Source organism: Oxyura jamaicensis, chromosome 4 (assembly GCF_011077185.1).
Source record: "Oxyura jamaicensis isolate SHBP4307 breed ruddy duck chromosome 4, BPBGC_Ojam_1.0, whole genome shotgun sequence".
Lineage (NCBI taxonomy): Eukaryota > Metazoa > Chordata > Aves > Anseriformes > Anatidae > Oxyura > Oxyura jamaicensis.
Window position 1 is genome coordinate 71759535 of NC_048896.1, and position 21320 is coordinate 71780854.

Below are 21320 nucleotides of genomic sequence, written 5' to 3' on the forward strand. Positions count from 1 at the left end.
TTATGAAAGAAAACAGACTGTTTTATGTTCATAGGATACATTCTTGTAAGTAATTTCATAAAACAGAGCACATGCCATGATGAATGAGTAAAACACATCTTTAAAGGCTGCGTGAAGAATGGAATAACATTGCTGACTGATCTCAGCTCACACCACACACAAACCAGGCACGAAGCTCAGAGGGATCTGCTTCTGTTCTCTGACCTTTCTGCTTCCCGTAGAGTCTTCAAATCCTTCTCACGAGCTACTGCCTCCCCTGGCCGCTGCTGCAGCAGATGAGGAGATACTGGCAGGGGAGGACAATGCATATGAACAGGGCTCGTGGTACGCCTCTGAAAAGTCCCCATCCTTCTAACCAACATATCATCTCTCTCAATGTCTGGTAAATGCTCATCGCATTCTTCCTCGGTGCTTTCTCGTGGTTTGTTTGAACTGCACAGGGCTTGCTTCTCAGAGCCAATGGAAGCGGCAGGGACGGGCGATAGTATTCTGCAACATTCATCCGTACCTGAGTTTGCTACCTCACTGGCAAAGAGGTGGTCAGGAGGGGTGAGATAGACAAAACGTTCCCAGGTCAAACGAGGCATAAGAGGAGAAGTCCCTCAACTCAATTTGCAAATGTTTTATAAACACACAAACTGAACTGAATGAATTGCTTGCTAAATGCACTCATTAAAAATTCTTGCTACAGCCAGAGACTAAGCAATTAAAGAAAAGCCAAATAAACATAAGCTCTGTTAATACGTTAACTTCCCAGAACTGCAGTTCTCTTCCAGATGAACACCAGAAACACAGAGCGCCAACACACCTTGGTTTCAGTATTACATCTTCAAAAAGCAAGTAAATCCTTTAGGACTGAAGAAAGCATGTTTTGAACACCAATGAGGCCAGAAAGCTGAATGCCAAATCCCTAACTTATTGAAAGCAGGTGGAGAAAAGCTGCGGGAGTTCAAGAAGCAAAGGGCTTTAAAGATAGCTCAGGTTCTGAGATACCAGTGGTTTCACTGATAGCCAGAAACGTTGAGGTAAGCTGTCAGAAAGCATATGCACAGCGTTGTTTTGCACAAGCCTAAACACATTAAGGGACTGTGGAAGCGTCAGATGACTTCTGAACAAGGCCGTGCGTGTCAACAGCTCTTTGGTATGTGCCACAGTCCACCCCCATGCAGAGCAGCAAGACCAGGGCTCGCTTCCAGCTCAGCAGTGCTTCCTACGCCACGCCAATACCTGGGCTCATTCTGTGGCTTAGGTGCTTCATCGAAACGGAGCCTGCCAGCAGCGGCTGAAGGAGAGCTTTCAACATCAGAGGGAATCTCCACGCTGTCTTTGCTGCTTTCCTCTTCAGCTTCACCCCTGCGGGAAGCCCTGCCAATGCTGAGCCTGTCCCATTTCTGTTGATCGATCTCAGTTACCGGCCCAAAATGCACGAACTTCTGCTTGGGGCTAGCAGCCTTTTTGTTTGCTCTGGCTTTGCGGACAGCAAAATCGTCACGGGCTGCAGCCTTCACTGTGACTTCAGCTGGTGGAAGAGTATCACTGGGAGATCTGAGATTTTCTTCACTAGTCAGAATGAGGAATAAAAGAGTCCCCCACAAATGAGACCCCAGAATAAAGCAAATTAAATGCTCCTAAGTTTTTAAAGGGATTTTATTTTAAAATTCAAGGACACAGGTAAAGAGAGGTGGGGCACACTGTGGCCCGACAAATAAAATCCAAAGATACGAAGGACCAAAGACACTGTTTACCTGCTGGGAAATCATCTGTGAAAGTCCTTCCTTAGAGGAAGGATCATAGCATAAAAATAGTTCCAGAATTAATGCTTTACGCTAAAAAAAGCCATAGTTCCCTGATGTAGACCCAGGCCATGCGCTACATGGGACCGTGCAGCACCAGTACACCCCACTTGTCGTGTGGGGGTGCCAGTGGCATGAGAGCACCAGGAAGGGCAACTCACCCTGCAAAGGGGGCACTGAATCTTGATGTGAAGGTTGCCTTTAATAATTCACCTCAAAAGTAATGGGGAAACTAATAATATTTTTGAGACCAGAGTGATTGATTCTCGGTGGTTTGTATTAGAGCTGAAATTCCACACAGTAACCACATTGTTAGGAGAGCGCCTGAACAGATGGCTACCTCTAATTGGAAAATGGCATGCGCCTAAACAGGAAAGCCAGGAGTTGTTACCCTTTCCTATTGGAGTCACAAATCACCTGCATTCATTAGAGTCCATCTCCACAGGGAAATAGCCTAGAATAACGGCTTTATACCAACTCCCTTTGTGGGGGGTTAGTTTACAACACAAGCATCTCTACACCATACGAGGCTCCTGCAGCTTCTGCTTTAGTGACAAATAGCACTGGTATATTTACTCAGCACAGTAAAATACCATGCAGATATATTAGCTCAGGTCTCAAAAGCAGTACAGGCACATTAATGCAAGGAGATGCTGATCCTCATAAAGCCCCCAGCGTGTACTGCCCCAAGTCCTGCAGATAGCTTGGTTAGCAGCGCCACATGGACCTTTCTGCTGGTCAGCCTCCAGCAGCTTCACAGCAGATTGATCCCCAAGACAAAAGGAACCTTCCTGGGATGACAGCAAAAGCATCCAAAGGCAGAGCTCCTATGAAACTGCATTTTTCTTCATAATGGACACACTTTCATTTCACAATAGACAGCATCCCTACACAGATTTTTGGACTCCTCCTGAAAATCTACGTAGGTAAAGACTTGCTGTCATCAAGGCATTCTGCAAGGTTAAAAACACAAGCACACGCAAATGGATTGTGACAAAATAAACATGCTTCTTAGGGTGCCAAACCTGTCCACAGGAAGCACAGGCTGACACTATACCTGGTCTCCCCTGACAGTTTCAATCTTTTCCAGGTCTCCAAATCTGCTTTTGTTATAGATGCATTCACAACAACTGTATCTTCTTGAAGCTGAGGAAGGACACTCTGAGATTTCCGTTTAGCCAAATCGTCTTTCTCAGTATCAGGTGCTTTCACTTGTTCTTCCTCCTCTGACTTAGTCTCAGTTTTCAGAAGCGTGTTCTCTTTGTGCGTCACTATTTGCCTTGCTGCTGCCACGTGCACCTGGCTTCCTCTAATTTAACACACATTCCATTTCAGCAAGAGAAGATATTTTGAGGGAGCAATGATAAATCAGTGTCATTAGAAGAGGTTCAGAGCACAGGAAGATAAAACTGAATTTATAAGCAGATTATTTTACAGGTATTTTAGGAAGTAAACATGAGAAGTTCTGACATCAAGTGATTCTACCTACACTATCCCGCTCATGCACTATTGAGACCACTTCATTGCATGACTTCTGTTCCTACCTCGAGCAACAAAAACCTTGGAGTTATTCCTGTATCAAGCATTTCTGCAATAAGCCTTCTCTTAAATAGTTACAAATATCTCATTTCCATAATGTTAGTGAAGTGAATTCGAGTCTTGCTCACAAACATACTACGGAGTTTCTTTGATCTTAGAGTCATGTCAATAGCATTAGAATATTACAATTTGGTTGTGTGTTCTTCAGATGCTGTGCCAAACAACTCATTACAAAATGTTAATGTAAACAAATTACCAGCAACCAAAAGGCAAGTTATGCATTACTGAAAAGAGCTACTAGTTATTCAAAGAAATTTTCTGAATGTATCAGTAATTACATTCAAGATCCCCTGTAACGTGTATATAGTGGTTTTACCTAGGAGCACTTCTCTTTGCATAAATTTTAAAAACTGTTTCCTGAAAATGGCACATACCTAGCAGATATTCAGCAGTTTCCTAAAGGTCTGTATCACTGAGTTGAAGAAAGATTTTTAGGCCAAAATGTTGTAAGCCATGCTCCATCTCCAAAAACAAAACTATGTAAGAAACATTAGGTTTATGTGCAACAATTCAGTGCCGTATAGCAGGCACAGGTATTCAGTGCATTAACTAATGACTTAGATCTGAGTCCACGATTTATGCAGAGTATTAAAAGGGTATTAGATGACAAAATTGCATCCAAAAGCATGCTTCTAAAATGTTCAGCAAAAGAGGGAACTGATGTGCCAACATATCTTCAAAGTTTATTTTCCACTACTCACTCATGAGCTGCCTCAACTTGGACAAAGAAATTGTCTGGTTGTTCTTTTACACTCTGTCAATTTAAGCTCATGGTCCTGATACTCTAACAAAAAACTTACAGTAGGTAATCTGTATCTCTTTTTTGTTCACTTTATGATAAAGCATTTGCATTACTTTACCCTGGAAACTTTTTGTACTCCAGTCAGCTTTAGCCCTACAAAGCAACATGAAATTAAGCATTATAATGGAAAAAGAAAGACCATGAATGCACACCTTGCGCGTTCCTGCTTTTCCACCTGCAATGGCTTTTTATTGTCTTCCAGTTTACCTTTATCTTTATTTGTGTAGGGTCCAATTATAAAGGAGTTAAACGGAACTATGTGTTTGGGCTGATTCATTCTGGCTCTCCGGGTGGCAAAGTCATCCTTTTCTAAATCAGGCAATCTACTCGCTGCTTCATCTTCCAAACCAGAATCCTTCCTTTGGTAACGTGTCATGAAGGGGTTCTCCTTGCGAAGGATGATGTCTGGGGTGCTTCCATTGTCTTCACATGCTTGTGTTTTACTGATACAGAGCAAAAGTAAAGAGAGCTCTTGATGCACGAGGCGAGGAAGAGTGGAGCGGCAACACACACCTCCAGGTCATAAACCAAGCGCAGTTAATCAAATACATTCCAGGCTACTGTTAGATTTGGCAAAGACTTGTTATAAAAAAAGGAATCACATACAGATAGCAAATCTGCAAGGACTTCACACGGAAATCAGTAATGTTGAATCTTTACTTATTTTAGTGACAGCTAGAAGAAAAAGTAAGAACTTGTTTACCACACTATGTGAATTCAGTACTGTAAATGGCAGTGTTAAACTGCTTGAACACTTCAAAGAAAGAAAGATTTGATGCAAATACCTGATCCCTGGCCAACGCTGAATCCTGAAATACCAGATAATATCTGGCACAGTTTCATCTTAATGGCTCTGCTTTTTTTTTATTTTTATTTTTATGGAGAAAGACCTGAGTAATGACTGAGGCTACATGCCCTAATATTTTTAACCATTTTTTTTTCTTTTTTTTTTCATGCACTTTTCTGCTTGATTCTTTCCTGCAGAACAAGCCCTCTGTGCTAATGCTGACGTACAGTAAGTAGCGTGTTGAGTCTGCTAGCGCTAGTAGCGTGCTGGCACACTGTGCCATCTGCCTTGGTCAGAAACGACAGCAACACCAACACAACCTTGTTGCCACTGAAGATTACAACGATAAAGACCCCTGACAGCTGGTGTCCAGAAAGAATAAGCTTATTTTAACTTGCAACAGTCAATATACTTAAGTAAACGGAAGAGACAGATGGCAAGAGCTAGGCAAACCTCCTGATTGAAAACCAAATTGTATTCAATGATATTTTGGAAGTTGGTTGCAAGTATTGGAGTGTTCCATGTAGGACTTTTGTAGGCTGCAAATATCTCACTTTTTCTTACAGCACACCTTGCTATACAAAAGAATAAAAAAATATCAGATGAAACAAGCTGACGTTAAGAAAGTAAATCTAAAGGGGTTGTTTCAAGTCTCTCTTCTATTTTAGAAAACAGTGCAGTTATAATTAACTTTGTTTCTAAACATTATAAAGTCCTGCACACTCCCTGTACACACCACTTATTTCATGGCTTCAGCTGCCCTTTTAAAGTATTGCTAAACAAACTTTAGAGAAAATATACTGATCTAAAGCAGCTGAACTCTTCCTAAAGTTTTCGGTACAGGAGAACAGGTGCCTAGAAGTCATATGCACTGGGACCTGTTCTGCCAAATAAGCCATGGAATATAATTAACTTGATTAATTTTTAACCAGACTTTACTACAGGTACCATTACTCTTTTCTGAAAACGAATAATTTGGAAATAATTTTCAGAACTCTGGCCATAAAGAACACATGTAAAATCACGTACTACTCCATTAAATCATGTTTATATTTACTTCTTAAGTGAAGATCCATAAGATGAATATTTCTTGTCTGGTAAGGTTGGGGGTATTGTTTTATACTTTCAGTTTCTAAAAATTATGTACAACCAGTGATTATTCAGTAAAAACTACGGATTTTTGCCAGTCTCATGTCTATCAATGCTATTGAGCATCAAACATACTATTTCTGAGATGGGTGTTTTCAGCTACAAAGAAATAGGGACTTAAAATATTCAAAAGAACAACTATGAGTCACTGTAATGAATAACTGAAGAACTTAGGGCTTTTAGTATGTAACTAGACTTCCACAATTGTTTCTAGGTTAAGAATATTTTCCATTCATTTACATTTTGTTTTTACTGGAGCCAGAGATAAGCTGTGATGTTTTGGGGTCTCCTGAATTCAGTGTGTGACAGTTTCAGAAGTGCCTCTTAAGGTCAGTTTACCATAAAGATAGCAGAGCGTAGATGTGAAGCTTGCAATGCATATTTGCCCATCGCTCCTGCACACCCAGCCCCAGCCCTTGCAGAAACACCACACACAACCATGCTGCTACAGTAGGTGCTGCCTTCCAGGGTGTCAGACCCTGGGTGTTTGTGCTGCATGGAGCAGGGTCTCGTACAGGCTTGTGGATCCTTCTGTTGCATTTCAGAACAATGAGAGGGTTTTGCATGCTTCTGCACCATCAAGATAAGAGTCCACATCCCCTTCACAAAGAACGTGCCAAGAATTCTTGGTTTGCTCACATTTCTCCTACCCTCCCTCACTCCATCATCTATCAGAACAGACATAATTCTTCTCCTCTTTTTAGGGAGTCTCTATGAATCTGATCCATATCTTTCAAATAAAATAGTGTAAATAAGAGACAGATGCACACAACAAGCAAGCATGAAGGACCACACGTCAATAAAACACCGTGCTATAAAGAGACAATATACTCCTTTGGGAAAGGTGAATGCTTTTTGGCATGCAGTTGTACAGCATCTAGTTCAGTGGAGTCCTTTCCGAGAACATGCTACAGCAATTGAGATAAGTACTTAGATTCCAAACAAAAAATGCATTTGCATACAAGTTCAAATCCTTCCTGTGCCAGACCCAGAAATGTCCCCACTGAGTTTCAGCTTTAGGAACAATTAGATGCCTTGTAGAACTCAAAGTCACAGTGGGTGTCATCCAGAGGTCAAAATGTCGAGAGGAAAATGCCTGTAAACAACTCAGAGCGAGTGGAAAACAACTGAGAACCTCAGGTGAAAGGAGAGAGGCTGACATTGTAGAAAAATGTTCAAAGAAGAGGGGCAAAAGGAAAAAGTAAAAAAGGATCAGAATACAGAACCAAGTTGGACTGAGAATTGTTCAGTGTCATTGGTGCACAGAAATTTGAATTTGATGCCAAGAAGAGAAAACTGAGAGGTTCAAAGTACAGAGAATAAGACATTAAGAAAGATGATGAAACGCTCTGCTGTATCCTGAAGCATCAACAATGCATTCTTCCCTTTCCTCACTTGCTATTCTTCCACTTCCACAAACACACCACTTTCCTTACAGGCCTGTGTCCCCAGTACATTTTCTGCTGTGTCTTCTTATGATCCCCAGGAGCCGGCTGCTACTACACTACAGTGAAGCTTGTGATACAAAGCCCTGCTCTTTGACCCTCAGCTTGGGCAGAAAACCAGCAGCTCCTCCTTCCTCCAGCTGCCAGATTCCAGGAGTTGAGTCTGCTGAGAGCAAGGAGGGACCGTGGCTGGTTATATCTGCTCCCTTCTCTCCTTCAGCCCTGTCAGGACAACAGACTGTCCAAGGAAAGAGGATACCCAATCTCATGCCAAAGACCCAAACACTTGCCCAGATGTGCTTCTTTCCTGGAGAACAAGCAAGTGGATCAGACATTGGGTTGGAAGAGGGGCTCTTGGCTAATGTGGTGAGCATCTTCCAGATGCAAATGCAGGCAGTGCCATTAGTTATTTGCTGCACTGCCAAACACAAGCTATTACTATGTATCACCATGAATACCAGCCTTGGACTCAGAACATGATTATGAACATGTTCGTATCCTACCGGTTTATGGATTCCTGATCAATGAGCACACTGTCTGAACCTGAAGGACTAATTTCTGACTGACAGTCCTTCTTTGTTAGGACTTCGTAAAGTAGTACTCCACAACCACATGCAAACACTGGTTCTTGACAGCTTCTGAGTGACCTAGGAAAAGGACATATGACAATGTACAAAGTGTGACTTCTATTCCTTATGATACATCTGCACATGGCTGCAGACCAGCTTAATTGTATGTATAAGCAAGCTGTATAACATAAGAGCTGTACTTTCAGCTACTACTACACTCCAAAGCCCAGACTGTAGACCAGCATCTACTAAAACCACCCACTGCAGATTCCATCCCATGATTTACCAAATTCACATCTCAACTAGTTGCCTCAGTCAGAATAGAAAAGTGGTGAGTATTTTCCTCAATAATCCAAAGGAAAATGTTTTAGATGGAAGGACATTTGGACACTTACCCTTTAGCCAAATCATTTTGATAATTTCTAAGAGCCTAGTCTGCAGGCACGGTGGTTAAAAATCTGCTTTGCAGGCCATCCGCATGAGAGATTTTTTATGAGGATTTGATATCTGATCACGGAAAGGCATGGCAGTGAGCCTATGCATCCATCAGCTCTTTAGTTAAAGAACAGGAAATAACCAAATTGAACCAAATCCAAAAATAAGTAACACAGGTAATAAGTGAATAACTACTGATACTCCATGCCAAAGTCAGTCAAACGGTGATTGCTGAACTATGCCTCCACGTTTTAACTGGTACATGTGTTAACAGGCACTTTATACTTTTATAGTTCCTGCCTTTAAAAATAAATGCATCATTTATTAACACAGCTAAAAACATTAACCACATAAAAACCATGAGTCAGTAAATTAAAACACCCCATTGCCAACAAGTATGTATCTGAAACTTTTGTCGTAAGAAGGCATTTTTAATACACATTTATATGTATTCTTTATTAAAATGCTAGAAAGCATGAAGTGGGAAGTGACAAGTAGTTTGTATAGTAGTTTCCTTGAAGTTTGTTGTATGCTGTAACACAATACAATTGCTCAACACAAATGCAGTTAGCATCTTACAGCTCTCCAATGCACAACTGCCACTTCACAAGCTTTTTCATACCAAGACCTTCGCTAAAAGGCTAGCCATTGTGAGTGCTTAGCAGGCTGGATTTTTGTTAGAAGTGAAGTCACAGTGGATTGAGGAAGCCCACACTTCAGCCAATCCTAAAAATACGAAGCGTGCACAATTTCTCACACTCTTGGGCTAACCTGCCATAGCGCTGGGCTGCTGACATGACCTTAATGCCAGCTTGTTCCAGTCTTCGTAACTTTCTGATCTCTTCTGCATCTTTCCTCTCGGGTGCTGATGTTTCTTTTGCACTACATGAAGGAGACTGGTCTATGGAGGTTCCTTCTTTTTGACTGAAACCTACTTGATTTTTAATAGGGCTTTCCTCAGGAGCCACGGAGCCCATTTTCTCCTTTTCACACAGTTCTGACGTTTCATTCTGTTCTTCTTCTATGGTTTCAGGTTTGCTATTGAATTGTACAAGGTAGTTTAATGTATGTTGTGCCTGATACACAGATACTTATTTATTATAAGCAAATTTTGTTGATATCAAGATGTCAAAGGATATTCCGATGGATGGCGCAGGAAGACAATTATGCTCTTTAATGGAAGTTGCTCTGAGGCCAAATCAGAGGTGAAGTATCAGTTGACAAAACCAGAACCCAGAAACATATATAGCCACAGTTATATAAAACACACTAACATATAGGATACAACATACATATAAATTAAATTTAAAAAGAAGGAAAAACATTACCTATTTTGATTAAATACGACAAATTGTTGCTTGTATGTATCATTTGTCAGTGAGCAATTGTCTTGAGAACTGAGAGAGGTCATCCAGAGCACTGTTGTCCAGCCTTGGGTTGAGTCAACAACCACGGCTGACCATAGTAAGCAACATCTTGTCAAATGCAAGCAATACAATGCACTGTATGGTAAACAGTAATGACATCAAGACAATGAGTTCCTCATTGCTTTTCTACCATCTTCACTAAGTGCTACAATTGATCAGTACCATCTCAGCAAGAGATTTATTATAGCAGAAGGTGCTCCATACATCTCACAAAAAGAACAGTAATCAGCTGTTTAAAGCATGGTCAGTGAGGAAGGGAGAAGTCAGACAGGCCAGTCTTACCTGAAAGGTCTGTCTCCGAGCGGTGAAGTCGCGGTGCTCCAGCTCTTTCGATATTCTTCTCGCTCAGCTTTCTTTTTCCGCAGGGGAGCAGGTACATAGAAAGTCTGATTACTCTTGTTCGGGAGGTACTGGTTAAAAGGCACAGCTGATTTAGGTTCACCGTGTGAGGTCCGCCTTGCCAACATATCATCTTTTTTCACATCTGGCATCTTTCTGTGTGGCAGGTCAGTTTCTGAGTCACTTCCTCTCCCTAATGAGGAAGGAGAAAAAAGTCCTTCTTTTCATTTCCATCCAGTATTTTAAAATTATAAATCAGAGAAGACACCACCAAAAAAAAATAAAAACAGAATGTGAGTACCAAGAAATGAACTCATTTTTACCTGCATTTATATTTAAAAATCAGAGACTGAAGGTAGTAGCTGTAGTATCTACACAGATAGTAAAGTTTTCCTATCAACCCTTATTTTGTACTGCTGACAAACTCATCTTCAGCCACAGGTCATGATGCAGGATATTCTGACAAACTCAGGGCCGGATTAAGCCAGATTTGTCACTCAGAGAGGACAGCTAGAGAAGCTTACTTGACTAACTGACTCCTAGTCATTTGTATGTCCGTATGTTTGACCTGGTTCACACTCCTGAGCCTAGACTTACACTTCTGTATCACAAGCTCAAGAAAAAAAGGGCTTCATACTGCACTTTATCAGAACAGCATGAATCTGGATGTTTCTGCAGCCACATATTAACTGTACTTTGAATACACACAGCATCAGCTTTGGTCAAAGCCTAAGAATATATATTCCTATATAGCATCAGCTGCTATAAACCATAAGACTCAGATGGTCTGTCTCCAGTCTCTCCAGCTGCCTGGTCAGCCAGTCTCCAGTCCAGTGCAAACAGACAAGAAAACTTCATCCTCAGACGGAAACGGGAAATGTGCAGCATTTATGGGTTAGATCAGTACAGCAAAGACTGAAGAATATTTGTTGACAAAGAAATCCAGTGAGAGAGGAAAATCAAGAGTTGCGGAGAGTAACATCGGAGATGAACAGAGCTGAGCAGCTACTTTATTTTGTACAAATGAACTAAGCCTCCTCATATTTACAACCCATTTAAAAATCATGGTCACAAAAGCTTAGCAAAGACTATTCCAGCTTGAATATACAGTTGAAAATAAGATTCCCAAATAGTGGGACAAATACATGAAAGGGCATTTGCAGTGGAACTGCCCTCACAGCCATTTGGGAATACACTTCACAGACATTCACTAGATTCCCTGCACCATCATGAGCCTTTTAAAGTAGTTCACAAAGAAGCCATATAAATAGTTCTCTCTCATCATCGCAGGCCCTGGTTTGATGAGTGAAATACTCAACCATTTCTTCGATCAGCATTCAAAACTTCTCCCAGCTTTGGAGTGTTGTCTCTCTGGCGGTTGGCCTCTTTGCAACACTTGCATATGCAATAGCTGTTCTCCCTCCCTGGGGCGAGGGGGAAGCCACCCAGGTTGCGTCCTCTTGCTAATTCACTCTGCTAATAAATTACTAGCTAATTCACTGAGCTACCTCATGAAAAACTGAAAACAATGAAGTTATAAAAAATCACAAGTAGCTTTGTATAATTCAAAGCAGGGGGGAGGAAAAGAGGTCTAAATATGCCAGGAATGTTTTTTGCAAAGAGCTTTTGAAGCAGATTGCATGATTCAATGTTTGCATGGAGAGAGATGAAGAGGGAAAGGGAACAGTAAGACAAGACAAGACACAATGGAACAAAATGGGACAAAATTCCCAATGTGCTTTTTGCCAGTAAGGTTTTGCTTGGACAACTTCGGTTAAGAGCATATGAAAACTAACAGTGTGATTGGTAGCCTCACTCTGTATCCAAACAGAAAGTGAAGATGCAACCACAAAATCACAAGTGTCTGAGGGCAGCAGAGGTTTGAAGAGCTGTAATACCATTAAGCTAAGCAGGGCCAGCTTAAAAGAAAGTGAAAAGATCCCTTCATGTTATTTGCTATCCTATTTGCTCTTGACTTTGTTCCGGTGTTTATTTTTGTACTGCATGAAAACTAGTCTTGAACAAGCAGACAGAAATGCTGGAGCAGATAACCACAGCAGCAGCAGAACTAAAACAGATTCCTCTCCCTCATTACTCATGTGCCTACAAGCACATCCAAGCTGAGCACTTCAAAGAAAAACAGCTTATTTAATTATTCATATTTTACTCATAAAATTATTTTCAGCTCAAGTTTGAAAAAAAAAATCACTTGAATCACTTGAAACCAGAGCACTGAATGGAAGATGCAGCTGTGTTCTACATTTATAACATTAATTTTGTTCTTCTGCATTTCCAAGTAGAAGAAGAAACAGCCAGTTTCCACAAGCCCTAACAAGCAGTTATATACTACAGACTTGCACACAACAGCGTGTCAAGGGGCCTACATGAGTTCATAAAAGGCACCACCATGCACAACGGCCAGCCAAGGAAAGGATTTACGCATTCCCAAATACATTCGTTAGTGGCTGTGGAGGTCAGACTGCAGTTCTACTGTTTTAAATGAACTGTTCTGCTCTATCACTGCTTTCGTTTGCTTTGTGCCAAGTGACAGGGCCCAGGTAGGACACCAAGAGCAGTCCCTGAACAGAGATATGGACTGCAGGTGGCATTAGTGAAGGTGGTTATCACTTACTGCTTCTAAACTGAACACGTCATCACTTCAGAGTCACTTACATGACCTCCATCCATGACTTTTTTTCTAGGAGTACAAGGAACCAAAATTTTATTCCGTATCATATTCTTGGGTTTTTAAAGATCCTATCTGAGCTGAGAGAGAAGCAAAGCAAGCAAAACCTTTTCCTCCATCCAGCTTTGCATAGATAGTATTTCTATCAACAAGCACATGCAGCTGAGCGAAACCCCAGCCTCTTGGGGCCACAGAAATAGGTCAGGCAGAGAAGAGGTGAGCCAAGCTACACCTCAGCTGCAACTCTTGGAGGAGTCAGCTGTGAAGTTAAGGCAGCAGCAAGCAGGGAAAATGAGACATTAGAAAGGATTTGCAAGACAAGTCATACATGTGCAAACTACATCTGTGTGCACTCCCAGTCTGGATATGGTTAAAAACCAATTTTTAAGAAGGAGCTTTCTATGCTTGCATCTTATTTTGTGTTTGTCATGGACTCAAGAATGTGACAAGATAGTATGTCTTAGCTGTGGCAAACAAGCAACCACAAAACCTTACTAAAATCTGCTGTACAGCAGAAGCTGATGGGAAGAAGCTACAGGACTGGTGTAACTGAATGCCCAGCAAACAGGCAGGGACTTTGGACGCTTCTTCAAGCAGCCAGGACAGAGCAACACATCTTGATGCCTATGCCTATTTGCCTTTTGTCTCATTTATAAAGGCAGAAAAATGTCTTCAGTTCAGTGTGTTAGGGGGCATGGGGCTGTTTCAAGGAATGAGTCCCAGCACATGGTTCTGGATGGTCAACCAGCATCAGTGCCAGTAAGACATGCCACTCTAAACAGCCAGGCAGCAGCACAGCAGAGGTTAACTCTACTCTAACCACAGCTCCTTTATAATTCATCCGTGATACCAACTCTCCCTGCCAGCTTTCCAGTTTTAAGGAGTTCCCCATCACCTCAGGAAATCTCTCAGGCGTCCGGTTATGATTAGCACCAGTTTCCTTCTCGCTGCCAAAAGCAGTACAAACATCTGGTTCCTACGAAAAAGTCTTTCTGCCCTTCCCTTTTTATTAAATAAATAACATTACTAAGGAGAAGTGATTCATGTGTGGAATATAACTTCATGATGAAGTTCAACTGACTCATTCGTGCATCGTGAGTGTAACCAAGCAGACGGTGCCTGAATCAAGCGTCCTTTTGTTCTGACCTGGAATCCTGCTCAAGACAGGTAACTTAAGTGCATGCTCTACATCTGCCCCCCGGCAAATCCTTCCTCACGCAGCGTGCTGTGTTTACAAGCCTCAGAAAGCCTCTGAAAGAAAGACAAGAAAGGCAGAGAAGCAGATCCCCTTCTGTAAGCCAAGAACTGCATGTCCTGACTCAAAGGTGTACAAAGATGGACACAGCTCTGAATCTGGGAGCTATTCAGCTGCCCAATTTTCTAAGTACCACGAAAACAAACATGGTACTTGGTAGCATGTTTTATATCAGACTTGAAAACTCTGACAAGTATCAGATACTTCCATGTCATTTATCTGGCTAGGGTTTATCTAGGCAGCATTTTGTTCACTTCAGTATTTCCCCTGTTCCTACGCTTTTATTTCTTGCTCCAGCCTAGTTCAAAAGTTAAAACGAGTCTGCACAACATCCTCTTACACCGTAACCCAGAAAAGCACTATCCCAATAATAAAATTACACTGCAATGATGTAACTCATTTTCCAATGCTACGCTATCCTAACTGAGACAGACTTCAAGTAAACTGTTGGCAAAGTCATCTAAACCTCGGGGAGCACAAATCAGCATTCACAGAGCAGCTCTCCCGCTGGATTAGAGTGATTCAGAGGCTGCGTCCAGCTTCCGAATGGCATATTTGCTCCAGCAATGCGTGTGCCTCCCTGCGACCAGCACTTACCATCACTGCTTCCTCTGAGCACTACATCTGGAGACGGTGTCTGCTGCGAGCGGGAGCCAAAGGAGTCCAGGCTGTCGAAGGAATCATCTCTGCCGTGGCGCGGTGGGGAGAGGGAATCGCTGCGCTCGGAGTCCCAGCAGTCTATATAACCGCTGTCACGAATGCTGCGCTTTGGACTCTCAATGTCCTCTGTTTCCTACATGGGAGTACAGCAGGTAGCTCTTCATCAAGAAGCCACTGACATACCAATGAGATTCATTACACATCAGGTAACAAAGCATCTTGCAGAGTGCTAAAAATCTCTTTCCCCCAAAAAGATATCCTTGCTTTCTGCCCCTTCTCCCCTTCAAAACAGAAGTGCGAGCTTGCAATAAAACCCCATTTTATGCTGATCAAGAGCGAGGCATGCTATTAGATTAGCACGATGAACTGAGAAAAAGTTGCAAGAATCGAGTTAATAAAGTGATCAAAACTGAGAGAAACCTGAAACTTGACTTGTCGTCCACAGTCCATAGCACCGACAAAAGCACTAGCATTTTAACATCATGCCTGCATCAGGTTTAAGTCTGCTGCCTTCCAAAGGATTCCCCCCGCCCCTTGCCTATCTATTGTATCTGGCTGGGATACCAGCAGACAGCATTTGTTGTTGCTGCTTCAGCTCGGCAAAATAATGAAGCAGTGTGCCCCAGCCTCCCTCTACCTTGAAGAGAAATTCCTGTTATGAAAGAGGGATGTCTTTCTGAAGCAATCAGCAATGAAAAATATGCAAAACGCTTTTCCTGATGCCTCAGAAGAATTCAGTTGTGCTCTTTACTCTTTGCCAGCTCCTGGCTCTGGGGGATATGAAAGCACTTGTAGCTGACCCACATGTTCAGAGCAGGGAGAACAATGGTTGTCTTTGACAGCCCTGTGATTATAAATTCTTTCCAGTGCAAGCAGCACATACTAAAACACTGAAACTCCAGCAGAGGAAAAGGTCAATAGAAGCCATCCTCACCCTTGCATTATAATAAATCCCTTGTTTTAGAGAGTGTCTTAACATTAATTACAATAGCACAGGCGGAGAAAAACAAAAATAACTACTTTCATTCAAAGATAAACCTGTTTTTTTTCTCCCCCGACAGTAAGTAAAGTCAGAAATGTGGGTGCCATTATCGGGCTGACATTTTGTGACCCAAAGAGACTGGAATGTGTTTTTTTCCCCCTCTCCTTCCAGCAGCACTTGAATATTAATTCCTAATTAAGAAGCACCCCCTGGTTACCACTAGCCGGAGCACAATGGCTACGTTCAGCTCGGCTCCCTCTGTCCTTGACGGCTGAGGTTTTACCCGTGCCCATGCTGCCAATGATGAGGTCCGTCCCGGACATCCCCGTGTGCCCTGGCAGGCCACCTCCGTAACAAAGCACATTTGCCGGAGAAGCGACTGCGTGAGGAGAGTGCTGCGGCAGCACACAAAAGCCTCCACGGTGGAAGGCAGGGAGGCTCGAAGCGAGACGGAGACGTCAGACCCAACGTCCTGCAAACTTCTCGGGAAGAAGGCTTAATTAGCGCCGCGCACTGCTACGCTGCCAAAACACCACGCTAAGGACAGCAGGAAAGGTTCCCTAAGGCCAAGCTGAACTGCGGTAACGTCGGTGAGCAGCCTCGTTGCAAACTGAAGTGAAAGCGATTCTTAAAACAAAATGTATCTATCAAAGTAGTAATTGAATCCTACACCATTTCCCTCCCCATCCTGCTTAGTGCATGAGCTAAAATACTGACAGAAATGCCAGGGAACAAAGCTCTGTCTCCTCGCAATCTGCATGAGTTACACAGATCCAAGAACAAAACTAAAAATCCTATCAAAGCCCTGTTTGTGACACGATCCAAAATCCTTTTAAAATCCAAATTCCCTAAATCCCCTCATCTCTCCGTACCAATCAGCTATTCTCGATCCTCAGGCACACTTCCATTTTCCTAAATTACCGTGTTTGAGTGACACAGAAACGCTCAGTGCCTACAGGACTTAAACCCAGGCAAGAAAAAGCCCCATCCTGTGTTTGCTATCTTCCAGAGTTTGAAAACAGTCCAATTGTGAACTAATGAGTTCTGCAGACCCTCCTTTCACAGGCCTGTTTATGTTAATTCTGCGTGCAGCTCACCAGGAATTAGGAGGCAGGCACCAGGATGGTGGCCTAGGCTTCTGCAAACATGCTCTTTTCAGCCTTCCCCTTGGCAAACCACCCTCCCCGCCAAACACCGCCTCACAGACGGGTACTTGTCCTGCTCTGCACAAACGTCATCTCCCAAATGTTATCAGTGGGAAAAAAGAAAGTGGTTATCTGCAGGCCCGATAGCACACAGCCAGCCTTTCATATTACCTAATTCAAAACACGGTGCGGCGCTCTGTGGTAGCAAACGTGGGACTGCCAAATGGAGGATGCATTTCTGCAGGAACTTCCCCCCATTAAGTATAATCAAAAAGCCATGAATGTTTTGTCATTGGGAACTTCCAGTTTGAAAGTAAAGAGGAACGTGTATCCACATAGTTAATAAAATTAAAAACAGGGTAGCAGGAATAAAATTAGAAATGAATAGCGCTTTTCAGTATGGGAAGTAGAAAAAGATGAAGCCAAGACAACTTACATCTGAGCTGTCTTGATTTGCTTATTAAAAAAGAAGGGCAGGGAGGATTTATAGCAGAAGAACTAAAACAGGCTGAATTTATGGTAGATTTAATTATTAAATTCTGTGGAAAAAAATGCCAGTAGAGAATGTGATAAAGTGTCTTTTCATCACTCAAGCTCAGCTATAAAGAACATCAGAGCATTACACAGCATGATTAACATGTTCTATTTTATGACCAAATCCTCTTCAAATTAAGTAATAGAGAAGGCCACAAGAGCCAAAGTGGAATACCACAGGGGTACGGAGTAGAGAGGTGAACTCAAAATAAGTGCCAGTGGCCCTCGCATCAGCACCACCTGAGCAGACTTTTCAGGACTGCAAAGAGCTCTGCTTTTACATTAAAGGAGTATATAGCTTCCAGCTTTTATGGGAGCTCTACTCCGCTCCCCGTTCCAACATCTGCAACAAATCAAGTCCCAGACTCTTGCTTTTGTCTTCAACCTGCAGCGCTCGGCTCTGCCTGGCCAGGCGCTGCGCTGTCAGCTCTGCAGAGAACCCTGCCTTCTGGGGCCAGCATTCTTCGTCCCACCTCCAAAAGACTCTAATGGTTAGAGGAGGTGCATAGATATGACCTGGAGAAAAAGGAGCCTGATGCTGTAAGATTAAACATTAAAAAAACAATGACGCCATGTGGCACTAACATTATAAAAACCTGCACTTTGGCTATTTTCCTTCCTTAGCTCTGCCGTCCACCTTTGTTTCACCTTTCAGATTACAGACTTCGGAGGGGGGACTGCTCCTTCCTGCATCTTCTATTTGGAAGCAACTCAAGTATTAACTTAATTTCTTTATTGCTTAGTCTCAGTCATATCACTCACGTGGCAAAGTCCCGAGTGATTAGTGCAGGCCTTGTCAAATGAAGAACAAAATAAATCTCTACAGAGAAGCGGGAAGTTCCCTTCTCTCCCCATTTCCGTTTGTTTTTTCCACAGTAACTGGGCTCATGAACAGTGATTTTATCAATCTAATTAGGGTTCTCTTGTCACACAAGGATGTAGGAACTGCTATCAGTCAGCTAAATATTTCTTCCTATCTAGTGGCAGCTCATTGCTGGCCCTCTGAGACCCCCGAGTGAAGAGCTGCAGCTGCTGCAGACGTAGGAGCACACAGCTTGAGGACAGTAATGAGCAAAGAGGTTTTGTCCCCAAACGTACTGCCTGTGGTGACTTGGCAGGTACATGAGACGGGGAAGGAGTGGCAGGCGTGAAGCCCTTTGGGAGCTGCAGACCATATCTCATGTCGTTTCACGAGCTGTATGTCCAATATACACAATACTGGGTGCTTCCACCTTCTTACGTGCCCACTCCTTGCTGCTCTCACCCCCAGTAAATGCATGCTCGCATACCAGTGCTAACCACTACTGAGGTTAAGTGTCCCAGGTTGCAACCATGCTCCAGCACTCAACCGCAAATCCCCAGACCACTCTACAGCAACGGCAACTTTTCCTTTCCAACAGAGTTCAGCTCTTCAGAAACCACCATGGCCTTTGTAAAACATCATCTCTTTCTTCTACCCTTTAGCTTTATTTAGATACTTCGGTTTCATGCTTTATGTTGCAACTCAAAAAAAGAAAAAGAAAACAACAAAAAAAAAGAGCTGCTCATGAGAATGAATGTTTTAAAGAAATTTGCTCCCATAAGTCCTGACAGCTTACTTTCAACTCCTAGCTCCTCTAGCTTGAAACTCTGTGTCATAAATGAAAATAATTCAAACTGAAAACTAAGGAAATTAAGATGACAGAGGCACATGACAATTCTACTTCACATCAAGTGCTGCATCATTAGTATCACCACCAAGCTGGCTGCCAAACAAAGCCATGTTTATGACGTGGAAGAGTCAGACATTTTCAAAGGAGGCAGGGGTTTGCTAAGTAATTTGTGCTCAGGCCCACCATCTCTCTTATATTTAGCACCGACCAGGTTATTCACAGGAGTAACAATTTCAACTAAATTCCCATTCCCAAAACATAACAAAACAATACCTTTCTCATTTGTGCCAGCAAACCTTCAAACTCCTTCAGGTTCAGGGTTGATCCGCTATATGACGTGCAGCTGTTTGCCGCTTTCCCTAGCCAATAAATGGTGACTAATACCTGCAGAAGTTAATAAGAATTAATTGAAGCCATCCTCACAGTTACTTAGCTTAATTTACTTCCCTTAAGCATTTCTCATTTATTCTAAACCGCGCAGCAGCACAAGTCTTTGTTATAAACCTCCATTGAAAGGGAAGTGTCTGTCAATGGCGAAACATAAATACATCAGGCAACTATGAAAATTTAATCATGTAACTTAACACATTATATTCCTGGTATTACTTTTATAAAAAATGGAACTGTCATGTCTGCCTGGAAAGCAAACACCAGAAATAAGTCTGAATAGAAAAACTAGGCAAGAAATTTGAAATAGTCCAGAAGACACTTGTAAATAAAACAGAAAAAAAACACCACAACTAAAGAGTACTAGTGGTCATTAATTAAAACAGTGCTGACTAATGGAATAAATACAATATCAAATATGTATTTCTGCCTATTTCAAGGAAAGAAAAGGTAGTTCCATTTTTAATCATCTTAACATAGTTTATCAATTGATACAGGAACATTTATTCCCAGGGATCTGTTAGCTTAAAAAAATGCTCAGCCCAAGATTAATCAAAAGCCACGAGCATCTGATGGTTTCCATTACACTAAACTGGAAAGAGTTAGTGGTTGCATTCAAGTTCTGATGACGTCTATCCATAATTCCAAAGTCAGTTCAAAACTAGCATAGAAGACAAGCCAAGAATTGCACTTGCAAATGTTTATATACCCTCTCACTCCTTCAGGTAGCAAAGAAATCTGATCTGACATGGCTGGGTCTGCAGTTGTTTTAGGGAAGGAGAAACTAAGATGCTCAGGATGATCACATCCAGCACCTCCGAAAGCAGATATTGAGGTCACGCAAGGAAAGCAAACAGTCCTCTAGACCCACAGGTGTCTCCACTTATCTGGCTGCAATATCTTTAAAGGTACCTGTGCAGCAGCAATTTGGACTGGAAACTGATCACCAAAGGAAGATCAGTTCTGTGCTTTGCACTGGTTAAAAATGCCAAAGCTTCACCTCAGAACTTACGGCATTTTCTCGTGTAGTGCTCATTATTTCTGCCTATTCCATGACACAGCAAAGTATTTAACTGCAGAACAATCAGGAAATATTTTGATGTGGAAAAGATGTGCAAACAATAATAAATGATAATTGCCTTTAATAGCTGCCATTAATCATCTTATAAAGTGAAATAAATGAAGTACATTATTTTATGTACTGATGGGACAGGCCCATGTAATGTGTACTATAAAATGAATTAATATAAGGCTATAAGAAAACCCGTGGGGGTGGTGGGGACAGGCATCTCTGCCAGACCTTTCCCTAAAACGTGCATCCAAATTCCTTCAGTAGTTTCTCCTCAGTCACATTTACTAGACTCCTGATTATTCTTTTCCAACCAACTTTCTCTGCCATCTCCGTCCTTCCTACAAGTGTGATATCCAAAGTCATAGACGGCACTCCACTGAGGCCCTGCCAGAAAATACTGCATGTGGCATGCAGATTGTTTAAAAACACAACCATGGTGCATACTATAAATAATATACATGCCATTAAAGTAATTGAATAGAGTTTTTAATACCACTCCAAAAAACTTTCCTCATTTTAAAAATTATATCCAAATTGATACTACTGTGCTGAGGACAACGAGGTGTTTTTGTCAATACTCTTTTTTTTTTTTTTCCTGAAAA

At 42.0% G+C, this 21320-nt stretch overlaps 1 protein-coding gene across 7 annotated transcripts in view; it reads right to left on the bottom strand.

Annotated features, from left to right (window-relative positions):
- The window catches only part of LIMCH1 (LIM and calponin homology domains 1), a 173805-nt gene that overhangs the window by 47007 nt on the left and 105478 nt on the right, over positions 1 to 21320 (bottom strand). For 3 of the 7 annotated variants that reach the window (XM_035326208.1, XM_035326207.1, XM_035326211.1), the window contains 8 exons: positions 19533 to 19643; positions 14884 to 15079; positions 10289 to 10565; positions 9351 to 9617; positions 4347 to 4637; positions 2851 to 3102; positions 1228 to 1560; positions 205 to 525 (listed from right to left, as the gene is read on the bottom strand). In XM_035326208.1, the coding sequence (XP_035182099.1) occupies positions 205 to 525; positions 1228 to 1560; positions 2851 to 3102; positions 4347 to 4637; positions 9351 to 9617; positions 10289 to 10565; positions 14884 to 15079; positions 19533 to 19643 (2048 nt within the window). Of the gene's footprint in view, positions 1 to 204; positions 526 to 1227; positions 1561 to 2850; positions 3103 to 4346; positions 4638 to 9350; positions 9618 to 10288; positions 10566 to 14883; positions 15080 to 15366; positions 15549 to 15583; positions 15701 to 19532; positions 19644 to 21320 lie in introns of those variants that run through there. The other 4 variants (XM_035326214.1, XM_035326209.1, XM_035326213.1 and 1 more) reach the window with 3 other exon arrangements.